At 44.1% G+C, this 23,775-nt stretch overlaps 1 protein-coding gene and 1 non-coding gene across 2 annotated transcripts in view; one reads left to right on the top strand and one right to left on the bottom strand.

Moving 5' to 3' along the window:
- Positions 1–23,775, top strand: part of ADAM12 (ADAM metallopeptidase domain 12) — a 317,444-nt gene that overhangs the window by 287,536 nt on the left and 6,133 nt on the right. Inside the window, exons 19-22 of the mRNA XM_074338816.2 lie at positions 1,198–1,333; positions 1,949–2,057; positions 3,910–4,089; positions 22,552–22,682. Coding sequence (XP_074194917.2) covers positions 1,198–1,333; positions 1,949–2,057; positions 3,910–4,089; positions 22,552–22,682 — 556 coding nt within the window. The remainder of the gene's footprint in view (positions 1–1,197; positions 1,334–1,948; positions 2,058–3,909; positions 4,090–22,551; positions 22,683–23,775) is intronic.
- On the bottom strand, positions 16,410–16,516 carry LOC141572954 (U6 spliceosomal RNA). The gene has a single exon (XR_012498544.2). It is a non-coding gene; the product is annotated as a U6 spliceosomal RNA (small nuclear RNA).

Here is a 23,775-nt window from a genome sequence, read left to right on the forward strand (position 1 = left end):
AGGCCAGAGCCCCTCGACTCCTGGCTCACAGCCTGCAAAGAAGGGCGTTTGGCCAGGACACCAGAAGCAATGCTCTTCCAGTAACACTAACATGAGAACCGCGACTGTCCTATGTTGGTTGTCTTCCTTAGGCTAAGGCACGTCCCTGATAGCACTTGTCAGTTGGGGACAAAGTCCAGAAACAGAGAAGGTGTGAGTCATTACTCTCTGGAGGGGGACCACTGCCGCTCTGGTCGGAGACAGGGGTGAGAGACAGGGTGATGGTGTCACCTCCACGACCAGCAGCAGCAACCTGAAAGGACAGCTGTGCACCTACTATGTGACGCACGCCCTGATCGTCGCTGGCGGGAAAAACAGAGACCAGTGAATGGGACCTGTGCTCTCGGGAGCTCACAGTCCCGTGGAAACTGCAGATCAAGCCCCTGGCGTCTCGAGTCCTCCCCAGACAGCGCTTGCCCACAGCTGCGGTAGAAACCAGCCTGGTGGTTTGATCTTCCCTTCCTCCCCCACCCTGGAGGGAGGCTCAGTGTCAAAGATGGGATCAAATCACAGACGGGATGTTTCCATGGAGAAAATAAACCGCATCCTCCCAGAGAAAGGGGTGTACCCCCAAACTGGATATTAAGTCCCTGACATAACAGAACAAACCTCGTGGGCATTTTGTTTAAGCTATGAGTTTTCTCTTCCTTTTTTTTTTTTTTTTTTTTTTTCCATCTTCTAATTTAACAGTGTCCAGACATAAGGAGTCTTGGCCTAAAGAAATACAAAAACATAAAATAATAGAACAGACTCCAACGCTGGAGACTGAGAGGAGGAAGGAGCCTGGAAGAGCACATTTGTGATGGGAGCTGGAAGGGATTTGGTTTGGGAACTGCTTTAATTCTGATGGGATTTTAACTACAGCTCCCGGCGGCCACCATTCTCTGCTATTGTCATGCTTGGGGGCCCTGAGTGGCCAGGGCTGTGGTCCCACCACCCAAACGACGATCCTGTTTGCAAGCCCCAGAGTTGTCAGAAATGAATGATGGCCGCATAGACTGAACCTCAAACATGACCTCTGAACAGCATTCAGAGGTTCACTCCTTCATTTTTGTTCCTTCCTTCAAAGTCCACTTGGCCGTAAATGTCACAATGTGATACTTCCCATATTTCATGATAACTGCCTCCATCCCTGAGTCAAATGTGTTTTTGTTTCAGATAACCAAGGTTTAACTGTAGGCATTCTGGTGACCACCCTGTGTCTGCTCGCTGCTGGATTTGTGGTTTATCTCAAAAGGAAGACATTGATACGACTGCTGTTTACAGATAAAAAAACAGCCATTGAAAAGCTAAGGTACCCTGGGTTGGGGTCATCTTTTCAAGACATGGCGTTTGAAAGGGTGCACAACCAACTGCTCTCGCTTTGCTTTCCTTAGCAAAGAAGAGGTCAGATTCTCTGGGTAGTAAAACTTGGGTTTTTTAAATTTCTGCCAGATTCACTGCCTCCCTTACTTTCCCTTCAAACTGTTTGCTGCTTGTTACATAAATAAGCAGGGTGTTGATGAATCTCAGGGATGTATTTCCCCCACCCCTGCATTAGTAACTTTTATCAGACATGGGAGGTTAAAGATATTCTCATCAGATGGGTTAGCTTTTGATTCAAATATATTCAAAGACAGTTTTGCTGAAATGCCAGCTTTATACACAACGTCCCGCAGGTGTCACAAAGCCTTGTTTCTATGGATTGCGAGAACTAATTTCACAGAATAGTGGCTTTGGGAGGAAAAAAAAAATCAATATTTATTGTTAATCTTGTAATAGTGTTAAGTAATTCTACCTTTGCATGTTTACTCACATTGAGTTAGAAATAAGTAAATGTGTTTTGAGTGTTATTATGAACAAACCAGGAAAAGTTAAGTCAACCAGAGGGGAGACGCCCTTGGTGAGCATGGATGTGGTTACACTGCAGGTGTGTGCACCCTCCCCGGCCATCCAGCGGCTCCCAGCCCCGCCAAGCTCACCTCACCCACCTCAGCAAAGGCCTGATGAGGAAGCCACCACACTCCAACACGCCCAAGGTCAGTGTGGGACAAGCACGAGAAGTTAACGGGCACAAAGACATGGGTTTTGCTTGAGTAGGAACAGCTCCTGGAGCCTTCCCATGAAATGCTCACCAGCACACTTGGCTCAGCAAAGCTTACTGAGGGGATGCCCCAGGCCGGGAAGAGGCTCGCAGTGCCCTGTGGAAGCCCTACGAGGTCCTGTTGGGGCAGGCAGTGTCCCCTGTGTGCCGTGGTGTGTGGTACGTTGAGAGCTAGGATCCCTCCAGTCACCTAGACCGGCCAAAGTCCCAGGAGGCCCTGGGGACGGCTACCCCAGCGGGTTCTTGAGGCTGGGCCCCTCCTGTGGTTTCAGAATGCCACCAACAGGTTTCGGGTGAGTTCTTTGGGCCACTGTCACTCCCAGTGTATTTCTAAGAGTTACACTGAGCCCTTGGTTGAGTCCAGTGTCCTCCAGCCCTGGGCTGTGGAAGCTGTCACTCCGGTTTCAAAGAGTGGGATCCTGAAACCACAGTACCTCCTGGCTCTCTACTGTCTTGTAACTTTCCTGCTACCCTGGTGAATTATTACGGGGGGGTCACTCTCATATTGAGTTTCTCCACCGAGTGTTTTTGATGCATCCATGCGAGTTCTTGAATCGTGAATTCATTCAACGAGAGTCCAGATTATAGCAGTGAATGCTGTTGGTGTCAAGAAATGACAAAGTGTTTTTTAAATCATTACCACATATTTAGTAGGCAAAACACTAGTTTATCTCCCTTGAGCTAGAGTGTAGAGGGTTGGGATCCAAAGATGAGGCTTTTATTCCCAATAAGTGTTACCACCTTTCATCCCCAAACGGGGGATTGTAGCAAGGACAGCTTTATTTCTGAAAGCCACAAACGGGAAGTGACCAAAATACCCATCGGTAGGTAAAAGGGCAAACAAACTTTGGTATATTTACACAATGCAACGCTGCTCAGCAATAAGGAGTGGACTGTTGATATATGCAACACGACGATGAACCTTGACATAATTATGCCCAGTGAAAGAAGCCAGACAAAAAATGAATACATACACTGTGATTCCATTTATATAAAAGTCTAGAAAATGCAAACTAATTCTAGAAGGCAAATCAATAGTGACAGGGAAGGGGAAATGAGGTGCAGGGGGAGGGGAGGACAAGGGCACATCTTTTGGGGGTGGTTGATATGTTCATTATCTTGCTTATGTGATGGTTTCCTGGGTTTGGACATATGTCAGCATTGACCAAGTTGTGCATTTTAAACATGTACAATTAATCACCTGTCAAGTATACCTCAATAAGCGATTTTTAGGAAGAAAGGAAGAAAAGAGGAAGGAAGGGAGAGATGGGGGCTCGAGCACAGGCTCATGCTGGTGTGTTCTCATCTGCCACTGGAACGAGGGCGCCCTGCCCGAGAAGACCCTCCAGCCGCAGGCCCCGGACCTCAGCCCTGGCTGCCAGAAGCCCCCACTCCCCTTCCCCGGGGGTTTTTCTGCATTCTCATGACCCTTGTGTGCATTGAACGATGTCTTATTTTCCCAACTCTTCTGCATTTCCCCTAAGACATGTTCTGTCTTCATACTTGGCACTTCCTCGGGGGCCTTGAACCTATTTGTGAATGAATTAAACCAGTTTCTAAAGTCCAAACAGAAATAGATCACTCGGATTGATGGGGTGGGGGCGGGGTCCTCTGTTAGCATTGTGAGGTTTAGATAAGTAATAATAGATTCCCTGCCGATAACGCCTTGATTTCTTGCTACTCACCCCACCTCCCCGTCAGCAGCATCGTCAGCACTGCTTTTTCCTGAAGGGATTACGTGTGCTTCTGAGACCCACCTGTCACAGCTTTTTGCTTTGACCCTGCAGGATAATCCCAAGAGACTGCCGCAGTGTCAGAACGTGGACATCAGCCGGCCCCTCAAAGCCGTTGACCTCCCTCAGCCCAGCTGGCCTCAGCGAGTGCTCCCGCCTGTCCACCAGGCTCCTCGTGCACCCAGCGTCCCCGCCAGACCCCTGCCTGCCAACCCTGCACTTAGGCAGGCCCAGGTACGCCTGCAGCTGCTCATTTTTTGCTGGGTGTGGTTCAAGCCCAGACTCTGCTATTTGCTAATGCATGAACCTGGACAAGTTGTTCAACTTCTCGGTGCCTCTATAAGCTCCTCGGGTGGTTAAACAAGATAAGCCATGAAAAGCATCTAGTACAGTGGTTGGTGTATAGTAATAACGTAATCTTTTTAAGTTATTAGTAGTTGTATTTCTATATTCAGATGAGTGAGGGTGCCCATGCAATTGTCGTCCTAGCTGTGACACTTTTGGGAATTGCAGGGGCACTATTAATAATTAGGCCTGGACAAATAAACAGAGATGGGCACTTCGGGAATGATAAAGGGCATAGTTTCCTACTATTTTTCAGTTTCAAATTATTTATAAAAATTTCACAACCTGTTGAGTTTCTCCATACCAGACACAGCACTGTATAAGACGCTTTGCGTATATCTTCTCATTTTGATGCTGTTTTGGGAAGTCACAGTTTCTATCTGTTATGACCATGAACATGACATCATTTCACAGTAGCAAACTCGAGGGGGAGGGAAAGGCAAAACCAAGCAAATGAAAAGCACAAAGAGATCATCACTGGGAATTTGTTTTTATGGCTATCATTGTTATATTTTCTTCTAGTAATTTTTGTATACATACCATTACATGTGTGTTCTTAACATAATTTAGATTATTCTGTACGTACATTGCTTTATATACTTTTTGCCATGTACCACGGGATTAAAAATTCTTAAAAATGTTATCTTCATGTTAGCACTATACATGTGTATGGAATTCTTTTTTAACTATTTGTCAATTAGCAGGCACGTTTGGATGACTCTGATTTTGGCTATTATAAATAGGTCTGTTATGAAGGACTAGACAGGTAAATTTTGGACCACTTTGATTAGTCCTTTAGGAGAGATTCCTAAAAGTGAAAATATTGGGTGGAAACCATTTTAAGCCTCTTAATACATGAACTAAACTAAACTTTCAGGACTCTTACATACATTCATGTTCCCATGTTATTAGAGAGCATCTGTCTCACATACTATTAACATTTCAAACCTTTGCCAGTTTGACACACACAAAAAAAGTCTTGGGGTTTTTGTTTTTGTTTTTGTTTTTGTGTGTGTGTGTTTTTTCCCGTCTAGTGGTTCTATCGGTTAATGAAAGGAAATGTTGAAATTTCCAACTATATTATCTGTCTCCTTTTAGTTCATCAGTTTTGCTTCATGTGTTTTGAAGCTCTGTTGTTTGTGACACACACAATTAGATTATTGTGTCTTCTTGGTGAATTGACCCTTCTTTCATCATTATGTAATGTCCTTCTTTAGCTCTGGTACTTAACTCTGTTCTAAAATATACTTTATCTCATATTAATATATCCATTTCCGTTTTCTTTTGACTTGTGTTTGCAATGTATGGCTTTTTCCATCTTTTCACTTTTAACCTACCTATGTCATTTTATTTGAAATGAGTTTCTCAGAGACAGCATATAGTTGGGTCATATATCTTTTCATCATTCTGTCAGTCAGTGTCTTTTAAGAGGTGTGTTTAGACCATTTACATTTAATGCAATTATTGATATGTTAGAATTTATGTCTACTATTTTCATATTGTTTTTGTTCCCCTGGTTTTGTTTTATTGTGCTCTTCTCTGAATTCCTATGGATTAGTTGAAAATTTTTTAGTATTCCATGTTGATTTGTCTTTATGTAGTTTTTTGTATTGTTATTCTAGGGCAGGGTTTCTCAACCTCAGCATTATTGCCATTTTGGACTGGATAAATCTTTGCTGTGTGGGACTGTCCTGTTGTATCATAGAATATTTAGCAACATCTTGGTTTCTACCAACTAGATGGCAGCAGCATGAGTAATCATGTTTCCAAACATTGCCAGGTGTCCCCCAGGGGACAAAATCACTGCTGATTGAAAATTGCTGCTCTACAGATTACAATATACGTACATATTTATCACAGTCTACTAATACCAATATTTTATCACTTCAAGTGGAATGTAAAAACTTTACCATCTTTTAGGTCCCTTTTTCATTCTCCCTTTATGATATAGGTTCTTACGTATTACCATTTTGTACATTGAGGATCACTTCAAAGGTTGTCATTTTTGTTTTCAACCATCAAGCATAACTTTTAAAACTTAAGAAGAATAGTCCACTACTTCTACTCATATATTCACTCTTTCCATTCTTTCTTCACTCCTGATATTCCAAGTTTCCTCCTGCTATTTCATTTTGTCTGAAAACTTCCTTTAGCTATACTGGTAAAGCAGGTCTCCTGGCAACAAATTCTCTTCATTTTTCTTTATCTGAAAATATCTTTTATTTCACCTTTATTTCTGAAGGATCTTTTTCACTGGATGTAGAATTCTGGGTTGACTGTTTTCTTCTTTCAACATTTGAAAATGTTGTTCCACTTCCTTCTGGCCCCCATGGTGATGAGAAATCTCCTGAAAGTTCTGCCCACAGTGTCTGTTCCAGGGAAAGGATGTGGCCTGTGTTACAACAGGGAGCGCTAGCAGGACTGTCCCCTATCCAGGCTGGGCTACCCAGTGAGGAGGAGCAGGGGAGTGCCTTTTTTCTGGTGTTTACCTGGAGTAGAGTAAGGTCAGGTATAGTCAAAATGTTTCTCATCTACTGAGTGACCCTTCTCCTGGTCTTTTTGCTGGAGATAGCAAGCTTTCCTTGGGCCTTTTGGTTTTTGTCTGATGCCATTGTCATTTCCAGATTGGGGGGGGGGGGGAGCTTTCCAAAGCCCAGGCCAAAGTATAGAAAAGGCAAAAATGAAAAACAAGAACTCACTGCTCAGGGGGTCCTGGAATTCTGGAGTCCTTCACCAGTCTACTTACTTTTCACAAACTTCCGGAGTCTCGGTCAGTTGCTTTATGAATTTTCTCCAGATTTTCTTGTTGTAATTAGCAGGAGGAATAGGGTAAAATTTGCTTATTCCACCTTGTCCAGACCTCATTTCTCTTTGTATTTCTTTGATTACTGCTACCCTTGAACTGTTTCTCATACATCTGTTAACCGACGGTGTGCTGGTAAATTGGCTGTCAAAAAAATTTGTTTCTAAGCCCTGATTTATAGGTGATTTCTCTGCTATGAAAACTCCCACCAGTGGCCAATTTCAAGCTCTTACCGTGATAGCACTAGACCAGGAGTGGAGAGTGGGCTGACATGAGCAGGTGCCGAGCCGCTCCAGTGTACAGCTGCCGTTCACTCAGTTCTTCTGTGACTTGTGTGTTCCTATCCTTTGCCAATTTTTTTCAATTTGTGAGGGAGAGTTTCCTTCCTGGTTTGTAAGAGTTTATTTTCTTAACAGATTAAGAATATCTACCCTTTCGCAGTAATTTATTGTAAGCCTGTTCCGTTTGTCTTTTAATTTTATTGATGATGTTTTTGGTAGAAAAGGAATTCCAGTTTTGAGTATGATATCTATTTATCTCTTGTGCATTCCCCCACTGCTTTTTGTGCTTACCAAGTCCCCTCCCATTTCAGTATCAGTGAAGACCCACCCTTAATTTCTTCTGTTTATTTTGTTGGCGATTGACAGTTCTTTGGCATTTGCTTTTCTAACCTGGCTTGGATTTACATTGGTGGAAGGCAGTGGGCACCTCATAAACTTTTCTGGGTTATGGACTTATTTGAGAATCTGATGAAAGCTGTGAACCCTCAGAAAATGCACCCATGCTCATATTTTGCATGCAAGTTTCAGATAGCCACAAAACCTATAAGCCCCTTCCCCATGGATTCCATTACCCTGAGCTTTTTTATGTCTCCCTTTAAGCAACACGTCTGCGCACCATGTCAAACTGGGACAGCCCCTGACAGACCGTGAGATCTGACGAAAGACATTTCTACTCTCTGGTGTCCTTTTTCCCACCAGCCGTGAATGCCTGCAGAAGTGACTCCTTCAAGACTTCCTTTAAAGCAGGCCCTCAAAAAGGCCTTCATTCTGTTTTATGAAATTAAGGAAATGTTACCCTTTAAACATTAGTGACTGAAAAATCCACATTTCTCACTCCAGGCTGGTGTCTGTCTGGAGCTGTTCCGAGACATCTGATATGGATTAAGCTCACGCTTTCTCCCCCATCACACAGAGGGAACTGGAATCAATGCCCTGCAGGTGTGGCGGACATTTGGCGGTGGCTCTTGTTTGGCAGCACTGACATTTTGTACTTTACAGCCCCCGCCCCGTGCCCTGCCCCACACAGCACGACCAACACACCAGTATACCACCCAAACTTTTCGAAAGGAAAACACTGTCGTAAACGCTACAATATTAGTCAATCTCCCATCTCAAAAGTAAGTGAGTTCTTTATAGAAAACATGTGACCTTTCCATCAGATGCTCTGTTTGATTTTCTAAATCAAGGACAGTCGAAGGAAGTCCCCCTCCTGTCCACAAATGTACCTTCCCAAGCGTACTGTTTCCTTCATGGCGAAATGACCTGAGGAATTCGACCTTCTCAACCTCACTCCTCAGCCTTGATCAAGGAAGCAACCTTTCACTTCCTTTCATCCTGTCAGCGATTTGAGGGGAAAATAATTCATTGTATTCATCTAGCTGGGAGCTGAGTGCTGCCCAGGTCGCCCCAACCACAAGCTGAGCATGAAAGGCCAAGTGTGGGCTTGAGAAAAGAATAGTAAAGTGATTAAAAAATAAAAATAAAAAAGCTCACCGGTGTGTGATCACCTACAATTGTGTGCTGAGCCAAGGGGCGTCACAGGACGCCTTCTCTGGGTGTGTGTTATACACCCTTGAGTCAGCTCCAACTTCTGGCGACGCCATGAATGAGTGACATCCACCATGCCCTGTCCCACAGCCCTGCTCAGCCCCTGTAGACTCATGCCGTGGCTCCTTTTATGGAGTCCATCCATCTCATATTGGGTCTCCCTCTTTGCTTACTGCCTCCTGTTTTTCCCAGCATTATTGTCTTTTCCAAGGAACCCTGCCTTCTCTTGATGAGCCCCCAGTGGGACAGCTTCAGTTTTGTCTTTTGGCCTCCAGTGATGTTTCAGGCTTAATTTGCATGAGGACATACTTGTTTATCTTTCTGGCAGTCCAGGGTCTCCCTGGAGGACAGATATCAAATGAATCAATCGTTTTCCTATCAGCCTTCTTCCCAGTCCAACGTTCATATCCATACTTAGTAATTGGGAAGGCAAGGGTGTGGATGGCCTTAGCCTGGGTCTCTCATGACACATCTTTAGCCTGGTTGACCTTTCCTAATTCTTCCATTGCTGCCCTTCCAAGTCTCAGCCTGCTCATGATTTCTTGGCTGCAATCTCTATTTGAATTGAAGATTGAACCAAGGTCAGCAAAATCTGTTAACAGTTTCAGTGTCTTCATTGTCTGTTACATTGTTTATTTCTTCTGTAGTCAAGACTTTTGTCTCCTTAATGTTCCAATGCAGTCCTGCTCTGAGCCCCCTATGCTCTGCCCTGACCTCTATGAGTGGACCTGGGACCTGCCCTGAGATGGGGAGCTCCGCCAAATCTGCATACATTTGCATATTAGAAGCCACTTCAGAAGCTCCAGGGGTTTTCCTGCACCTACTGCTGCTGGGTAGAGTCCCTCTCAGACTCTGGAAGGGAAAGAATAGAAAGGGGTGGCTGCAGATAGATCCGAGGGGGTTTTGAGAGACTCTCTGGTGATGGTGGATCTTAAAATATTTTATGTTGTTTTTCTCTGATTTCAAGCACCCCCGAAAAAGTCCAATTTACTCTTTGATGATTTTTAAAATAAAAAGAATAATCTGTATTCAGGGGGGAACATACAGGTGCCTAACAAGCTTATATCTTGAGCAGAATTCTGAAAGGATCTTCTTGGGAAAACCAGCCTCAGGCGGCAGGCTCCCCGAGGCACGGGGAAGGGAGCGAGAGGGGAGTTCAGGAGCTGTGTGTGACAGAGTGAAAGGATCACCTTCCTTGACTTTAGACATCGTTTGTGAAGTCGGCTGACTTGACTTCTAGGAAACCTGGGTTAGCCGTGGACCCAAGGAAGAGTCACGTGGGACGCGGAGTGTTACGTTTTTCTTTTCTGTACACTGGTTCCTTTATGACGTCCTTAAACCTTCAGTGAAGTATGTTCACCATTACAACCTCGTGTCAGTCCCGAGGTGTTTGGAGAATGACGGACACTAAGGGCCGATGTCCAGGGAGAGGACGACATCCCACAGAGTCCGGTCCGAGATGCTAAGGGGGGCCCAGACGGCAGCCAGGGTGGGGGGGGCAGGCAGCAGCTGGAACACAGAGATGCCCAGGGTTTGGGCCTGCACGGTGTGTGCTCCTGTCATACAAGGGAAGGTGTCGAGTTACTAAATTTGAACTTAGAAAAATAAGTGTGACTCAAACGACTAGAAAACATGAGGACACTCAGGAGATATTCTTAACTGCCAAATACCAGTGTATTTAACTTTATTCCTGGAAGAGAAAAGGGAAGCAAGGGACTAACTCTTTTGGGGTTTTCATTAGATTTCTAAGACATATCCAACTGAAATCCTTCATGCAGTTTATTCTGATTAATTGGCTTAATTCATTTAAAGTTTAAATAAAAACATGTTCAATGTCACATCTAAGATAGATTTCTCTGCTCACAGAAAATTATGTCGAGAGAAGGCTGTGCTAAGAAGTAGCAGATCAAAATGCAATTTTCTGCTGTCACACTGAGTTGTGCCGTGATTCTAGACGGAGCGTAAGGGGCCCCTTTAACTCAGAGACGGGCCATCTTCTAAGGAGTAAAAACTTCATGAAACTGTCGCGCTCTCAGCATTTATCTGGTTTTGTTGTTGTTGTTGTTTTGTTTTTTAAGGTTTGCCCCATAAGATGGCATTTGAACTGTACATGCTGCTGTGTGGTCAGATTTGGCTTAGGATTGTTTTTGTTTATTTTTGTAAGCCCTTAGTTTCCTGGAAAATCTTAGGAAGTGGTTTTTCCTCCATTCAAGCTTATCAGTGAATATAGTACTGAACTGACTGAGATTGTTTTTCCAGTTAGATTAGCTTCTTTAGTAGAACAATAGGAAGCCGAAAAGGATAACTGAGTACGTCTCTGAGGCTGACTTTTGCTGAATCAAAGCCCCTTCCTGAAAAAGCTGACAGGCCATGAGAATATTCCTCAGCCCTGTTTCTGGTGCTTCTTATCGGCACTGCAGAAACTGCAGGAAAACAGCATTACTATTTTTTTTTTTCATTTCTATTTTTATTCTTATAACCGAAGGGCATATGAATATAGTTTGTGTTTTGGAGGTTGGTTTTTTGGTACAAGGAGCTTCTAGTCGTGTTTTGAATTGTCAGAAAATAGCAAACATTTACAGCACCAATGAGGTGGCCGTTGCTACTGGGCCCTTCACAGGCATTTCTGACCCTCCCGAGGAGCCCGGGAAGCAGATACAAGCATTTAACAGAGGAGGGAACAGGGCACAGCGAGTCAAACAGCTAGTGAGGGCCCCAGAGGTGGAAGACCCGGGGTTCAAACCCTCGTTCTCTACCTGAAGTCCTAACACGGATGCGTGCGCGGCAGGATGGATGGAAGGGAGGGAAGAGGAAAATGTGGTGAAGACACTTATGGTTGGCATAGGTCACACCTCAGCAATCAGTCATTTCCCCCTTTTGCCACAGACGCATAGGTGATGAGGGCTGGGAGGAGTTTTCATTTCAAGTCTGTAACGAGAATCTTGTGTTTCTGTTTTCTTCTGCTTGTAACACGCATGTTCCCATCGTCCTTGTCTTAATGGGTCTTTCTTGGAACCAGCTCTTGTTCAGAACCACAGCAGCAGTGGAGTTGCACTTGGAATATCTGTGGCATCGTACGTGAAGGAAGCTCTGGGCGTTTTCTGTAGAAGTGGAGACTCTGAGTCGGTGTTTCTGATACACACGTCATTTCTCCTAATCAACACCTTCTCTGTCTGTAGAACATACACCACACTGTATCTTGTAAAGCAAGACTGTACAGTCTCTGCTGACTAAGGAAACACTGCAGGGTAATCAGACTTTGCTTAGGTTACCACGGATGGGGGTGGGGGTCTATTTCAAGGAGATCCAAACTCCCCTCCCTCCCCGGACCCTCACAAAGCGGGATGACCGATTGACATGGGCTGCTATTGGTAAACAACAGCTCCTCATCAAACCTTTGTCCAGATGGGAATGTGAGCAAAACAAATTAATTACATTAACCTAGACCATGATTTTAGAGCAATCCAGTGACAGCCATTTGCCCCGAGGTGGAGCCCAGACTTTCAAAGTCCTCTTCAGCAGAAGGAGTTTAGCATTTGAATGAATGGAGACCTGCACCCTTCTGACCTTTGTGGGGGCCTAATATTTAAACCAGCGCTCCCAGAGTCTGGAAGCCTGAGGATTTCCGTGCCTGCTCATCAGAAATGCCAACACATAATGAGAAAAGGAAATCCACTTGCTGCCAACATGGTCTCCCAGGGAAGTGAGATAAAATGCAAGAAAAGTGATCTTTATAAACCCTTCATTGCTACAAGGCAAACCAAAAGCTAGTGATTGTAAAGAAAGTGCCGGAACGTGTCCTTTGTGCCTACTCTCTGCTTTCCAGAGCTCAGCCTTTTTCTCAGGCGTTCTCCAATACCACCTCTTTCCCATCGGTCTCCTCGCTCACCTGCTGTTTGGCCTGGACTTACCTGATTCTGCCCCATTTCAGAAGGCACAGACGGAGCTAATCATTTCCAGACACACCTAAGTCCCATCCCTCGAATACAGTGGACGTGTAGGAAATATGCTGAATTGATGTGAATTTTTTAAATATTAACAAATAAGCCTCTTCACAGCATCAGTTATTCTCTATGGGGCCATCACATTTAATGAGTCATGGGTTAATAAAAATTTGAGTCACTTCCTCCTGCAAATCTAAAATGTAGCTACCAGGGTCTCGGACTCCAGCTAACTTTTCCCTGCCACCTGCCCAGGACTTCCAGAAACTGTAACGGAAATTTCTTTGGTCTTGTATCATACATAATTATTCACGTGACAAACCCATCTGATGTCTGTTGCATGTGGAGACACCCATATCTCCCTGGAGAAAAATAACTTCAGAAGGAAATTACTCAAGTGATTACAGTATTCAAAGGAGTGTTGGTTTTCCACTCACTTCTGTGCCTATAAACACAAATTGTACATGAAAAAAACAGATGCTTCGTAGTTTACCTTTATATTTTGTAACGGGTAACATATGCCTATAATTAAAAATTTCAACTGTGCATTCAGAAAACAGTCTGCCTCCCACCCCTGCGAGTAGGCTCCCTTCCCAGAAGCGACAATTGTTACTAGGCCTTTGTAAAATACAACTTGGAACACAGTGAAAAGTCAACGCCACCTGTTTTTCTCTGCAGAGTAAGCGAATATGGAAAATTTGGAGATTGTCAAACACTCAGAATTAGAGAGCAAAGTACCAATGAAACCTTATCTGCCCATCGCCCATCTTCAGCAACTTGCTATCACTCTTGTTTCTCTTAGGTCCTTACTTGAATTCAGATTTTAGTGACGATGTGTTTTTCCCACTTTGGCTTTTCCGTATCCATTCTATGCAGACCCACCTCATTCTTCTCCCTGGCTGTACAGGATCTCATTGGAGAGCCATCCCATAAATTGTCTAACCTGTCCCTTCCTGATGGCCGTCGGGGTTCTCTCCAATCATGTGTCGCTTCAAGCAGGCACGGTCTTGCCCGTGCACCTCGGGCCCATGCCTGAGCATTCCTGGGCGCACCATTGCTATCCAGGGCCATGCATGTGGGGAAATCTGATGGGTGAGGCAGACCTGCCTCTCAAGTCCCAATTTCTGCCCCCCCCCCCACATCGGCACCAACACAGTGTGTTCAGTTTTCTTCTTTGCTAATATGACAGTTGAAAAAAAATGGTATCTACATTTTTCTTCCTAAAAATGAGGTGGAGCATCTTTTAACAGGTCTCAGATCCATTTGTCTTTTCCTGTTTTGTGAGCTGCCCTGTCACCTCCTTTGCCATGTTTTTCACGTGTAGGAAGGTCAAAGGTTATATTTTTCTATTTCTGTTACTTCCGTGCTCTTTTGTCACATTTAAATATTTGATCCATCTGCTATTTACTTTAATGTACAAAATGGAGTAGGAATCCAACTTTGCTTTTCTAGATGACCACGTAAATAATCCTCAACACCACTTACTGTATTTGTGTACTTAATTGGTTCTATGTTTTCTTTATTAGATTTATCTGGTTTCTTCTCAGCTCCACCCCAAGCCCTTTTATTACCATTAGACCATGGAAGTATTATTTTAATCGCCCCTCCACAAATTTGAAGTAAACTGTCTCTTTGGACTTTGTGATAATTAACTAACATTATTAGAAATATCTAATATTATTATAAATGAAATATCTAACATTATTAGAATGTCTGTGTGTAATAAGTCTTAGCTAAATAATACTTAATTTTTCCATTTTTCTAATTATTTTCTGCTTTTATCTTACCATTTCCCTTTTGCTTTTTTCTCTATGTTTATTTTGTTTTTCTAACTTCTTAGACCCTTATTCCATTTTTATTCAGACTTCATTTTATTCATACCATATTAATATAAGCATGTAAGTCTAGGAATTTCCTCTAAATACTGCATTAGCTGTGCTCATTGGTTCTAATTTGTAGTGTTTCAATATTTATTTTTTAAATAGTCTTAAAATTGAAATTATTTTTCTTGCTGTTCATTTTTAAAATATGGGAAAATTCACCCACATTTATATTACCAATGTTAGTTCTATGCTTTTCTATGTTACACGCCTATTTGAACTTCAGATACCCTGTTTCCCCGAAAATAAGACCTACCCAGACAATCAGCTCTAATGTGTCTTTTGGAGGAAAAATTAGTATAAGACCTGGTCTTATTTTACTATAACGTAAGACCAGGTCTTATATTATATTATATTACATTACATTATATTAAAGGCCTGGTCTTATATTATAGTAAAATAAGACCACGTCTTATATTAATTTTTGCTCCAAAAGATGCATTAGAGCTGATTGTCCAGCAAGGTCTTATTTTCGGGGAAACATGGCATATGCCTGTGTTTTCTATGGTTTTGTTTTTTACATTTAATTCTTAATTCACCTGGAATTTATCTGGATGCATGCTAGAAGGCCAGGATTTAGCTTAATTTTTTTTTTCTTCAAGTAGCCTATTTTTCCAGCATCTTCCTCATTGATCTGTGTTGCCCCCATCGTCACGTACTAAATTCCAGTGTCTATGGAGATTGATTTTAGGATTTATATTCCATTCTATTTGTCTGAGTGATAAATGGAATGTCCAGCCCTGAGGCCCCAGCCCAGACGGGGCTGGAATGGAACCTGATGGCCACATCTGTGTCCTTACATAGGCCTCCATTTCTTGGACACTCCCAGGAAGAAGAGAGCGGCCCTTCACCTGCCCAGGGCTGAGGGTGTTTGCATCTGATGCATGTTGCCAAGTTCATTTCCAGAAAGGTCACATCAGTTCACACTTGTATCAACTGCATCTGAAAGTGTCCATTTTACTCACCCTATACCAACACTACCATCGTGTTTTAACTGCTAATGTGATAGGTGGACATTTATTACTAGCAGGGCTAAGCATTTTTCATATGAATTAATTTATTCTGCTATGAATTGTCTTCTCTGTAAATTGCTTTTTCTACTGTGTATAGATTTTTTGGGTGTAAGTATTGGTACGTATTTTCTATAGTTAAAGTTGCCAGTCATTTGTCTATGTTTGCAAATCTTGCCCTAGATTGTCCTTGACTTTGTAATTAAGTTTTTTAAAATGTATAATGTATTCTTAATCTTTTTCTTCATGATTTCTCATAATCCTTTAGTCTCTCACATTATGAGATAGATACCCTGTTTCCCCGAAAATAAGACCCAGCCGGACCATCAGCTCTAATGCATCTTTTGGAGCAAAAATTAATATATGACCCGGTATTATATTATATTATATTATATTACATTACATTATATTATGTAAGACATGGTCTTATAGTAAAATAAGACCCGGTGTTACATTATATAATATATATTATATTTATTATATTATATTATTTTTTATATTATATTATACTATATTATGTTATATTAAAGACCAGGTCTTATATTAATTTTTGCTCCAAAAGACGCATTAGAGCTGATGGTCTGGCTGGGTCTTATTTTCAGGGAAACAGGGTAGTATTTTGTGTTTTTCAATTTACATAAATGGTATTAAACTATACTTGGCTTCACACAATTTGCATTTATACTCAGCTGTGTTTTACTTTTTGCTCCTTCTTTTATTGGAAGCACGCACAGGGTGCGTCACAGGAAACACACAGACGCTTCACGAACCCTGCATGCCATCCTTGCACGGGGCCCTGCTGATGTTCTTTGAGTCGTTCCAGTTGTAGTCTATGTGCTGCTAAAGCAAGCACTGCCTTACTCTTATTTCTTGTTTCTAGAGGTTCTCTTTGGCTCTTGTTGAAATATGCTGGCTTGTCTTTTGTTTCTTTAATCGCAGTGAGAAAATTTGCTCCAATAATCCAAAATCGATAGTCTTTGGGCAAGTTACTTCTGAGGCTTTGATTGCTTCTCATTCGCGAGTCCTTGCTTCTTCGTGTGCTTTGTTGTTTTTTACTGTGAGCTGCTCATTTTTCTGGAAAACTATCTGGGAGCTCTGTGGGGTCTAGGATGAAGGTGTGTCCCTCCAGAGAGGAGATATTTGCCTCTGCCGGGTGCCCAGGAACAGTGCCAGCTGTAGACACATTTAAATAGCTCAGAGCTTACTGAGCTACCCAGGTGATGTGATTTCAGCTTCAGGGCCTCAGGAGTGATTTCCAGTTACAGGTTTACTTTCCAACCTCTGTCTGCCCAGCACCAGGAAACCCTCCTTGCAATCTCCGGGAATAGGCAGTATATGCATTTACTTCTAGCACATTCTTACCTGAGGTTTAGTGCTTTGCAGAGTCCAGTTTAGGGGAGAAAGAGATCAGGAAGAGAATGGTCTTCTATTAAACAGACTGGGGTTGACCTTTGGTTCCTGTATTCCTCATTGTAAAAGAGTATCAAACCCAAACCCAGGTTTCCCTAATTTAGCAAATTCCTGCAGCTTCAGTCTGCCCCTTACCTTCTGAGCTTCTTTCACTGAGATATTGGCCTGATAACATCTCACTCCCTTACAGGCTTTTGATGCTTTTGAGAAAAAAAATGTAAACATATTTTATCCAACACTTTTAGTGGTTTTAGAGAGACGGTAGGTCTAAATAACCCAGTGTGGGGACAGAGTCCCAGAGAGCAATTTCCAGGCTCTCGGCCTCACATGGAAAGGTGCGGCTCGTGTAGTAGATGGCCATCAGCTGTGACTAGTTGGCCATTAGCCGCTGATACAACTGCCGTGGCTAAACTAGCAAGTGCGGATTGCAGTTAGCAAGTGGGGTTGCTTGGCAGAAAGAAGTGGATGGCACGCTGCGAATCGTGTGGCTCCTGCTTCCTGTGTCTCCAACTCAGCCGCCAGCGAGAATATAGTGGTATGACTCCCCTATCTATGGCTCCGTGGGTGTTGCTTTTTGGCCTCACCATGTCCTGCGTTCTTATGTGGGGAGCGGGACCAGAGACCCTGCGTGACACCCAGCCTGCCATGTTACCAGAAATGGAAGGTCCACCTCCCAACTTGGGCTAGTTCCATAGCATCCATGTTATTCTGGTTTATAACATTTACATTGTGTTTTGTAGCCATAATCCCCACAATTTTGTTAGCCTTGGGTCTACACTGAAAGGATTCAATGCTCATTGACAACCTTTTTTGCCAACTATCCGTTCCTTTCCGGGCTGGCCGAAGTCCATTCTGCTGTAATTCCTTCCAGAAGAGCTCTTGGGAAGTATGTTCTCTGAATTTTTGCATGTTCGAAGACCTTTGGCTGTTTAGTTTTTCAGTGACAGTTTGGGCATAAAATTAATGGACCACACTTTCCTTCCCTGAAACTCATGCGCGTGCTTCCTCTGTCTGCCCTGGAGAAATCAGAAGCTAGTTTTTTCTTTGATTTTTGTGAGTGACTTTTGGGCCTGGATAACGCTCACGATGCTGTATCCTTGAAGTTCGGTATCTTTACTCGGTTCTGTCTGAACATTGAAGAGTCTGATGCATTTCCCCCAGGGAGGTAGTGTGCCCTTTCCTACATGGATTTGACTCTTTTTGCAAATTAAATCTGGGTATTAAAAAAAAAAAAATCTGGGTATTTTTTTCTATCTTTACTATTTGCTCAGATCCCTTAAGTAACACCGTCTGTGTATATGTTGTATCACCTTTGTCTGTGGCCTTTATCTTCATTTACTGTCTACCCCCCTGAACTCTTTCAAGCAGGACCCCCATGGCCTTGAGTGGGTTCAGCGCTATCTTGGTCCTGGGTTTTCATCACTGTTTTATTTTTTCTTCCCCTTTTCTCCTGATTTTTACCAGCTCCCTTTTCATTTCCTTATGTATACATTTTTTCAGGGTGGGTTCTTAATTTGCCTTTTGTTTATCGTGGTTCCTTTCATCCTTTTTCTTTCAGTAGTTTTATTTAGTGTGTCTAAACTCCTCTTTAAAGGAAGGGAGATCTTCCTGGAAACCCCTTGTTGCAGGGCAGTTGGGGGAAAAGCCAGGCCGGTGCTCAGGGCCAGCTCCAAGTTGCCTGCCTCACGGGAGCCATGGGACAGAGGGCTTTGAGGGGGATGATGATGATCTGACTTCCCTGCTTTCAGAAAAGGCTCTGCCAGGTTCTCCCCCGCCCCGCCCCCACCCCTGCTCCGGGATTGCACAGATGGCTGGGCCCGTCTGGACTACTGGCTGTTCAGCCTGACACTTGTTACCTGCTTGCTGTCCCCTCCTGTTCCCAGCACAGGTAGATGGTCTGCCCCTCTGTGCTCTGCCAGGTTGGCCACAGCAGGCAGTCCGTGTCCTGGTCTTTCCTCCCCCAGCCTGCTGGACACTTCGTATCCCTTTCACATGTATTTGTTTGGGGTCATAAGTTTTCCTCAAAGATAGAGTTTTGCTCCTTTTTGTGCACTGCTTTACTGTTTTCAGATAGTTTCAGAAGGAAGGAACCAGGGGCATCTTACAGCGAGGTGTAAAAGTGTTCTCTTAAGAGAGCAGATTTGTCAAGACCCCCTGCTTTTCCTGAATAAAGCATACAGAGAATTTGAGGCATTTCTCTGGGAACCAGTTGTCCTTCGTGTTATCTCCGAGTGTATATTCCTCACAGGGCCAGAGATAGGCTGAGTGTAGCTAATGAGTGGTGTTTATGCTGCCCCAGTCCCTGCGTGAGCTCATCGGATCTCTGTGGCATCTCTGGCATCTTCTTGTGATAACATCCCGTCTTCCTGTGGAGACTTCTCTGGAAAAGCAGGATGCGTTTATTTCTTGCTTAGCATGCAGAAGTAGATAACAGTTGAGAATTCTTTATGATGATGGTCAAGGCAAAGGGCTATATTTGGATTTAAAAAGTTGTTCTGAATCTTCCACAAAATTTGAAATATGTGACTGTTGTTAGAACATGAGCAGAATGTGGAGAACTGGGAGAACTCTGACTGGTAGCATGTCTCTAATACCTAGAAGTTGAACGGGAGAGGAATGGGGGTCCGAATGCCTTGTTTTCTTGTTTAAAATGAAAATTGGTAAAGAAAAATGTATTGAGTGTGAGCAACGGGGTGTGGGGGTCGTTTCTCAGCTCCCTTCAGATGATTCTTTGCGGCCAGGCTGGCCTGGACCTCTGGGAGAGCCCACATTCAGGTTGTGCAAAGGCAGCATGGAAAGTAACGCTTAAGAAGGGGTGTGGAAATTCCACCCCTCCCTCCAAGGTCAAAGTGTGTGCTGCTGGTGCTTCTTCCTAAATGATGTGTGTTTCCACATCTCCATGCTGACATCTGAGAGATGAGATGCAGCATCTTTCACTAGCCCCACTGTTGCACTGTGCCGTTGTGTCCCAGTTGAGCCTGGTGGGAGGCTGGCCTCTTACCTGGGCAGCATCTGTGAGTGCATCCTGTTTCACGGTTCCATCAAAACCACATCGTGGGCATGGGAGGAGGAGGTGGATTGGTACCTTTGCTGGGCCCCATGTTTGCAGTCAGAACTTTCAGTCTCAACTGTTTGGGCTTTTATCAGTATGGTGACCACATAATTTATCCTCTAAACCAGGCCCCATCTGAGAGAGTGTGGTTAATAATTAAACAGGGCCATAAACATACATTGGGAATGGCCCAGGCAAACCCGAATGAATGGCCAACCTAAGTTCCCATGATAAATCCAAATATACTGTGATACATTGTAGCATACATCTGATTTTTTTCTCTAGTATCGCAATAAAAACCTGCCGTTGTCTTTATTGCCAAGTAGATACTTATTCATACTTAGTAGCAAAACTAGTATCATTTAGTAATGAATTATTTAATCCTCAGAGTCTTTCAATTTTATGGGTACATTCATTCATTTCTGCATTAGATACTAATATCTTGCTCGTAGTTTTCTGCCACCTTATAGGAAATGGATCTTAGTTTATTACCACAGTTTATTACCCAGAGTTTGTTGGTAGGGTTATGGGGCTTTTAGATGGTAAATTTACTCCGTCACTAACAGCCATCGGATGGCAGTGTGCTGCACTGGAGACTGTGTGCCAGGGCCAGTGATGAGAGTGTGACTTAGGTACAGAAATGCACAGGTAACGTCTCACGTAGTCCTCACCTCAACCTCATGCAGGAGGGACCGCTACCATCCCCTGGCTGCCGCGTAGAGAAGTTAAATAACTGACGTGTGCTTACGGAGCTGCTGAGAGCAGAGCCTGGCTGACTGCAGACAGCCACGTTCTGTGGTGTTCTTTTCTAGTCAAGGAATTGGTTCCATGTTACAGTCTGCAGCCTGTTGATGTTTCCTTTCATGAGAACGGATGTAGAAGTGTCACTCTCAGGTCTGTCCCCAGTTCAGTGACTCTTTCCCCTCTCAGTGTGCCCACTGTTTCAAGGGGGCGGATTTTCCATACAACTCTGGGAGTGTCCTCTGCTTCACATATGTGTTCAATGGTGATTGTGCTGTGTCGTCTTTTCGACTGAGCTCCGATTGCTGAGGAAATGTCATTTTCGTGGGATAAGTACTGTGAGAAACTCAACTCACGTGTCTTCGATCACCTGGAGGCCTCCTGGATGTATGGAATACGGAGTCCTATGACAACTGATGACATCATTTGCTTATCAGGCTGTCTTGTCTCCCTTGAGATCTAGTACCGTTTCCCTCTGACTTTCTGTGCGTTCATGAGTGCTTCTAGGCTCTGAGGACCAGAGCACCCATATTCATCCTGGGCCCCAGACAGAGCACTGTCAACACTGACTGACTTCCCAGCCCTGCCCCAATGAAACCCCTCCCACAGGTAGCCAGGGAAGGGGTCCCCTGAAAACAAGTGATATGTGGTTTTACTGTTACACTGTTTCTATTGTTTTTCTCATATTGAAGCATTTTAAAACTTGTGGCATGAGGGAATGCTGATGTTATTAGTAATCGTTATTTGTGTCCTGGGACCTTCCTGTGCATTAGCTGATTTAGTCTACATGAGTGCTCCGAGATAGGCCTTATTTTCTCCCATTTTACAGAGGGAGAAGTTAAGGTTCACAGGGGTTGCACAAGTCCCAAAGCATTGGTCTTCGGGTAAAACTCAAAGTAACATATAACTGCCAAGTTCAAGCTTTACCCTTTATGCTCTTCTATTGCTGACTCCCTAGCTGGTCTCTGGTCAATGTCATACCTTCCCCTTAGCTTCCTTAGAGCCTGTACCTGTCCCTCAAGCCACTGTGTCCTGGGTTTTCCTTCTGGGCCTAATTTTCCAGGTGAGAATGTGATTCTTTGAACTAATTATTAATATTAGAGACTATTTTGGTAGAAGTACGTTAGTGCCTTTCGTTGTGCAATCCGGGCCGACATTTGGCCCACGGCCCCTCCACTGACGGATGGTGACCAGCCTTGTTAGCCAATGCACCCACAGTTGAATGAGTTCTGTTACAGGATCCTAGAAAATCTGAAGACATGAATGTGATGCTGAAGAAGATTTTCACCAGCTTTTCATTTTAGGGCTTTACCAGTTGAAAAGAAGCCAACAGACACGGGAACGTTTATACCCCCTGGGTAGCACTGGCCTGGAAACACGAGCATCGCCTGCCTCTGCTCCCAGGGCCAGTGCACAGCATGACAGCTCAGTGTCTGTACCTATATTATCCCATAGAGGAGTCTTTGAAATATTGGCGGAGATTTGGGCAAGAAGACACCCAAAGGCCAGCTCTGCCACCACCTCCCCTGGGTATGGTGCAGGGATTCAGAAAGTTCACTGCACTGCACAGCAAGTTACCACCCTCCATGCCCCAATTTCAGGGCATTCTGATGGCTCCTGCGGTCAGTGTCTTGTCCCAGTTCACAGAGATGGGTGACCATGCGTTATCTTGTGCTTTCCTGCAGGGAACTCGTAAGCCGAACCCTCCTCAGAAGCCTCTGCCTGCGGATCCTTTGAGCAAGACGACCCGGCCCGCCAATGCCTCAGCCAGGACCCTGGGACCACGGGAGTCTGGGCTCTGCCTGGCGCCCATCAGGTTGGTGTGATGCAGACACACTTGTCTCTCTGTCCCCCAAACTGTAGGGCAGCTGCATCAATGCTTTTCAGACGACGGCAGGACAGCGGGCGGGTCACAGTCTAGGTTTCCTGTGTTCCCCACTCATGGGAACAATATAAACAGATGCACGGGCAGCTATAAAAATATCCAGGAGGCAGTTGTAAGCTTGTAATCATGGGTGTCACGATGGAGGCCTTAGCAATGGCCCCGGTGTGCCTAAGAGATCAAAGTGGGACCCATGAGAACTAGGTAGTGTACTCCAGAAAGCTGAGACTATTGAGAGAGGCCGGGCCACATCCCCCAAGAGACAAAAAAGAAAACTCCCAAGTGGTGCGGGATTATGGTGGCTAGACACTTACGTCCAAAGAAAACCTCGGTTCCCGAGAGACTCTGCCCAATCCCTGAGGTCCTGAAAAGTGAGGAGGAGTTGGCAGATCATAGATGAAGCAAGGGGACTCGAAGGGGCCACGTTAACAAAGCTGGTAGGAGACGTGGCATAAGTGGCAGCGTCTCGGGACAACTAACAAAAGACTCACCCTGAGACCTTTCTGCAGCTGTGGTCACTTTACACTGTCCCACAGAGCATGAGGGCGGCTAGTCCTGAATCCTAACTTACACAGCCCAATGGTGTGCTGGAGCCAGCCCACACTGGTCTTCAAGGGCTATTAAATTTCCAGGAATTTTGCAAACCAGGTGTTAAACCTAGCCACTCTTAAAATTTTTAATTATATACTTACAATGATATAAATTGTATTTTGAAACAAATGTGATAAAAGCTCAAAAGGCCTCCCTTCCTTTTTTTTTTTTTTTTTTTTTAACTACGTTTTACTATTACCTATGCCTTTGGGGTGACCTGCGTCAGTTACTCCATCAGTGTGGTGGAAATACTCCAAAACAGTAGCTACGGCCCATCTCTCCCACATTCAGTCGTGTCACGTTGGTAGCCTGAATATTTAACCTGTGGAAATAGGCAAACGCTACCAATGAGGCCCTCCTGCCTCCCCCTTGGTAGTTAAACATTTACCAGCGCACAGATGGGTTAACTGCTCAGCCAAGGCACTCTTCTGTCACG

The sequence above is a fragment of the Rhinolophus sinicus genome, chromosome 15, assembly GCF_057876585.1.
Source record: "Rhinolophus sinicus isolate RSI-liver-muscle chromosome 15, RSI-T2T, whole genome shotgun sequence".
Classification (NCBI taxonomy): domain Eukaryota; kingdom Metazoa; phylum Chordata; class Mammalia; order Chiroptera; family Rhinolophidae; genus Rhinolophus; species Rhinolophus sinicus.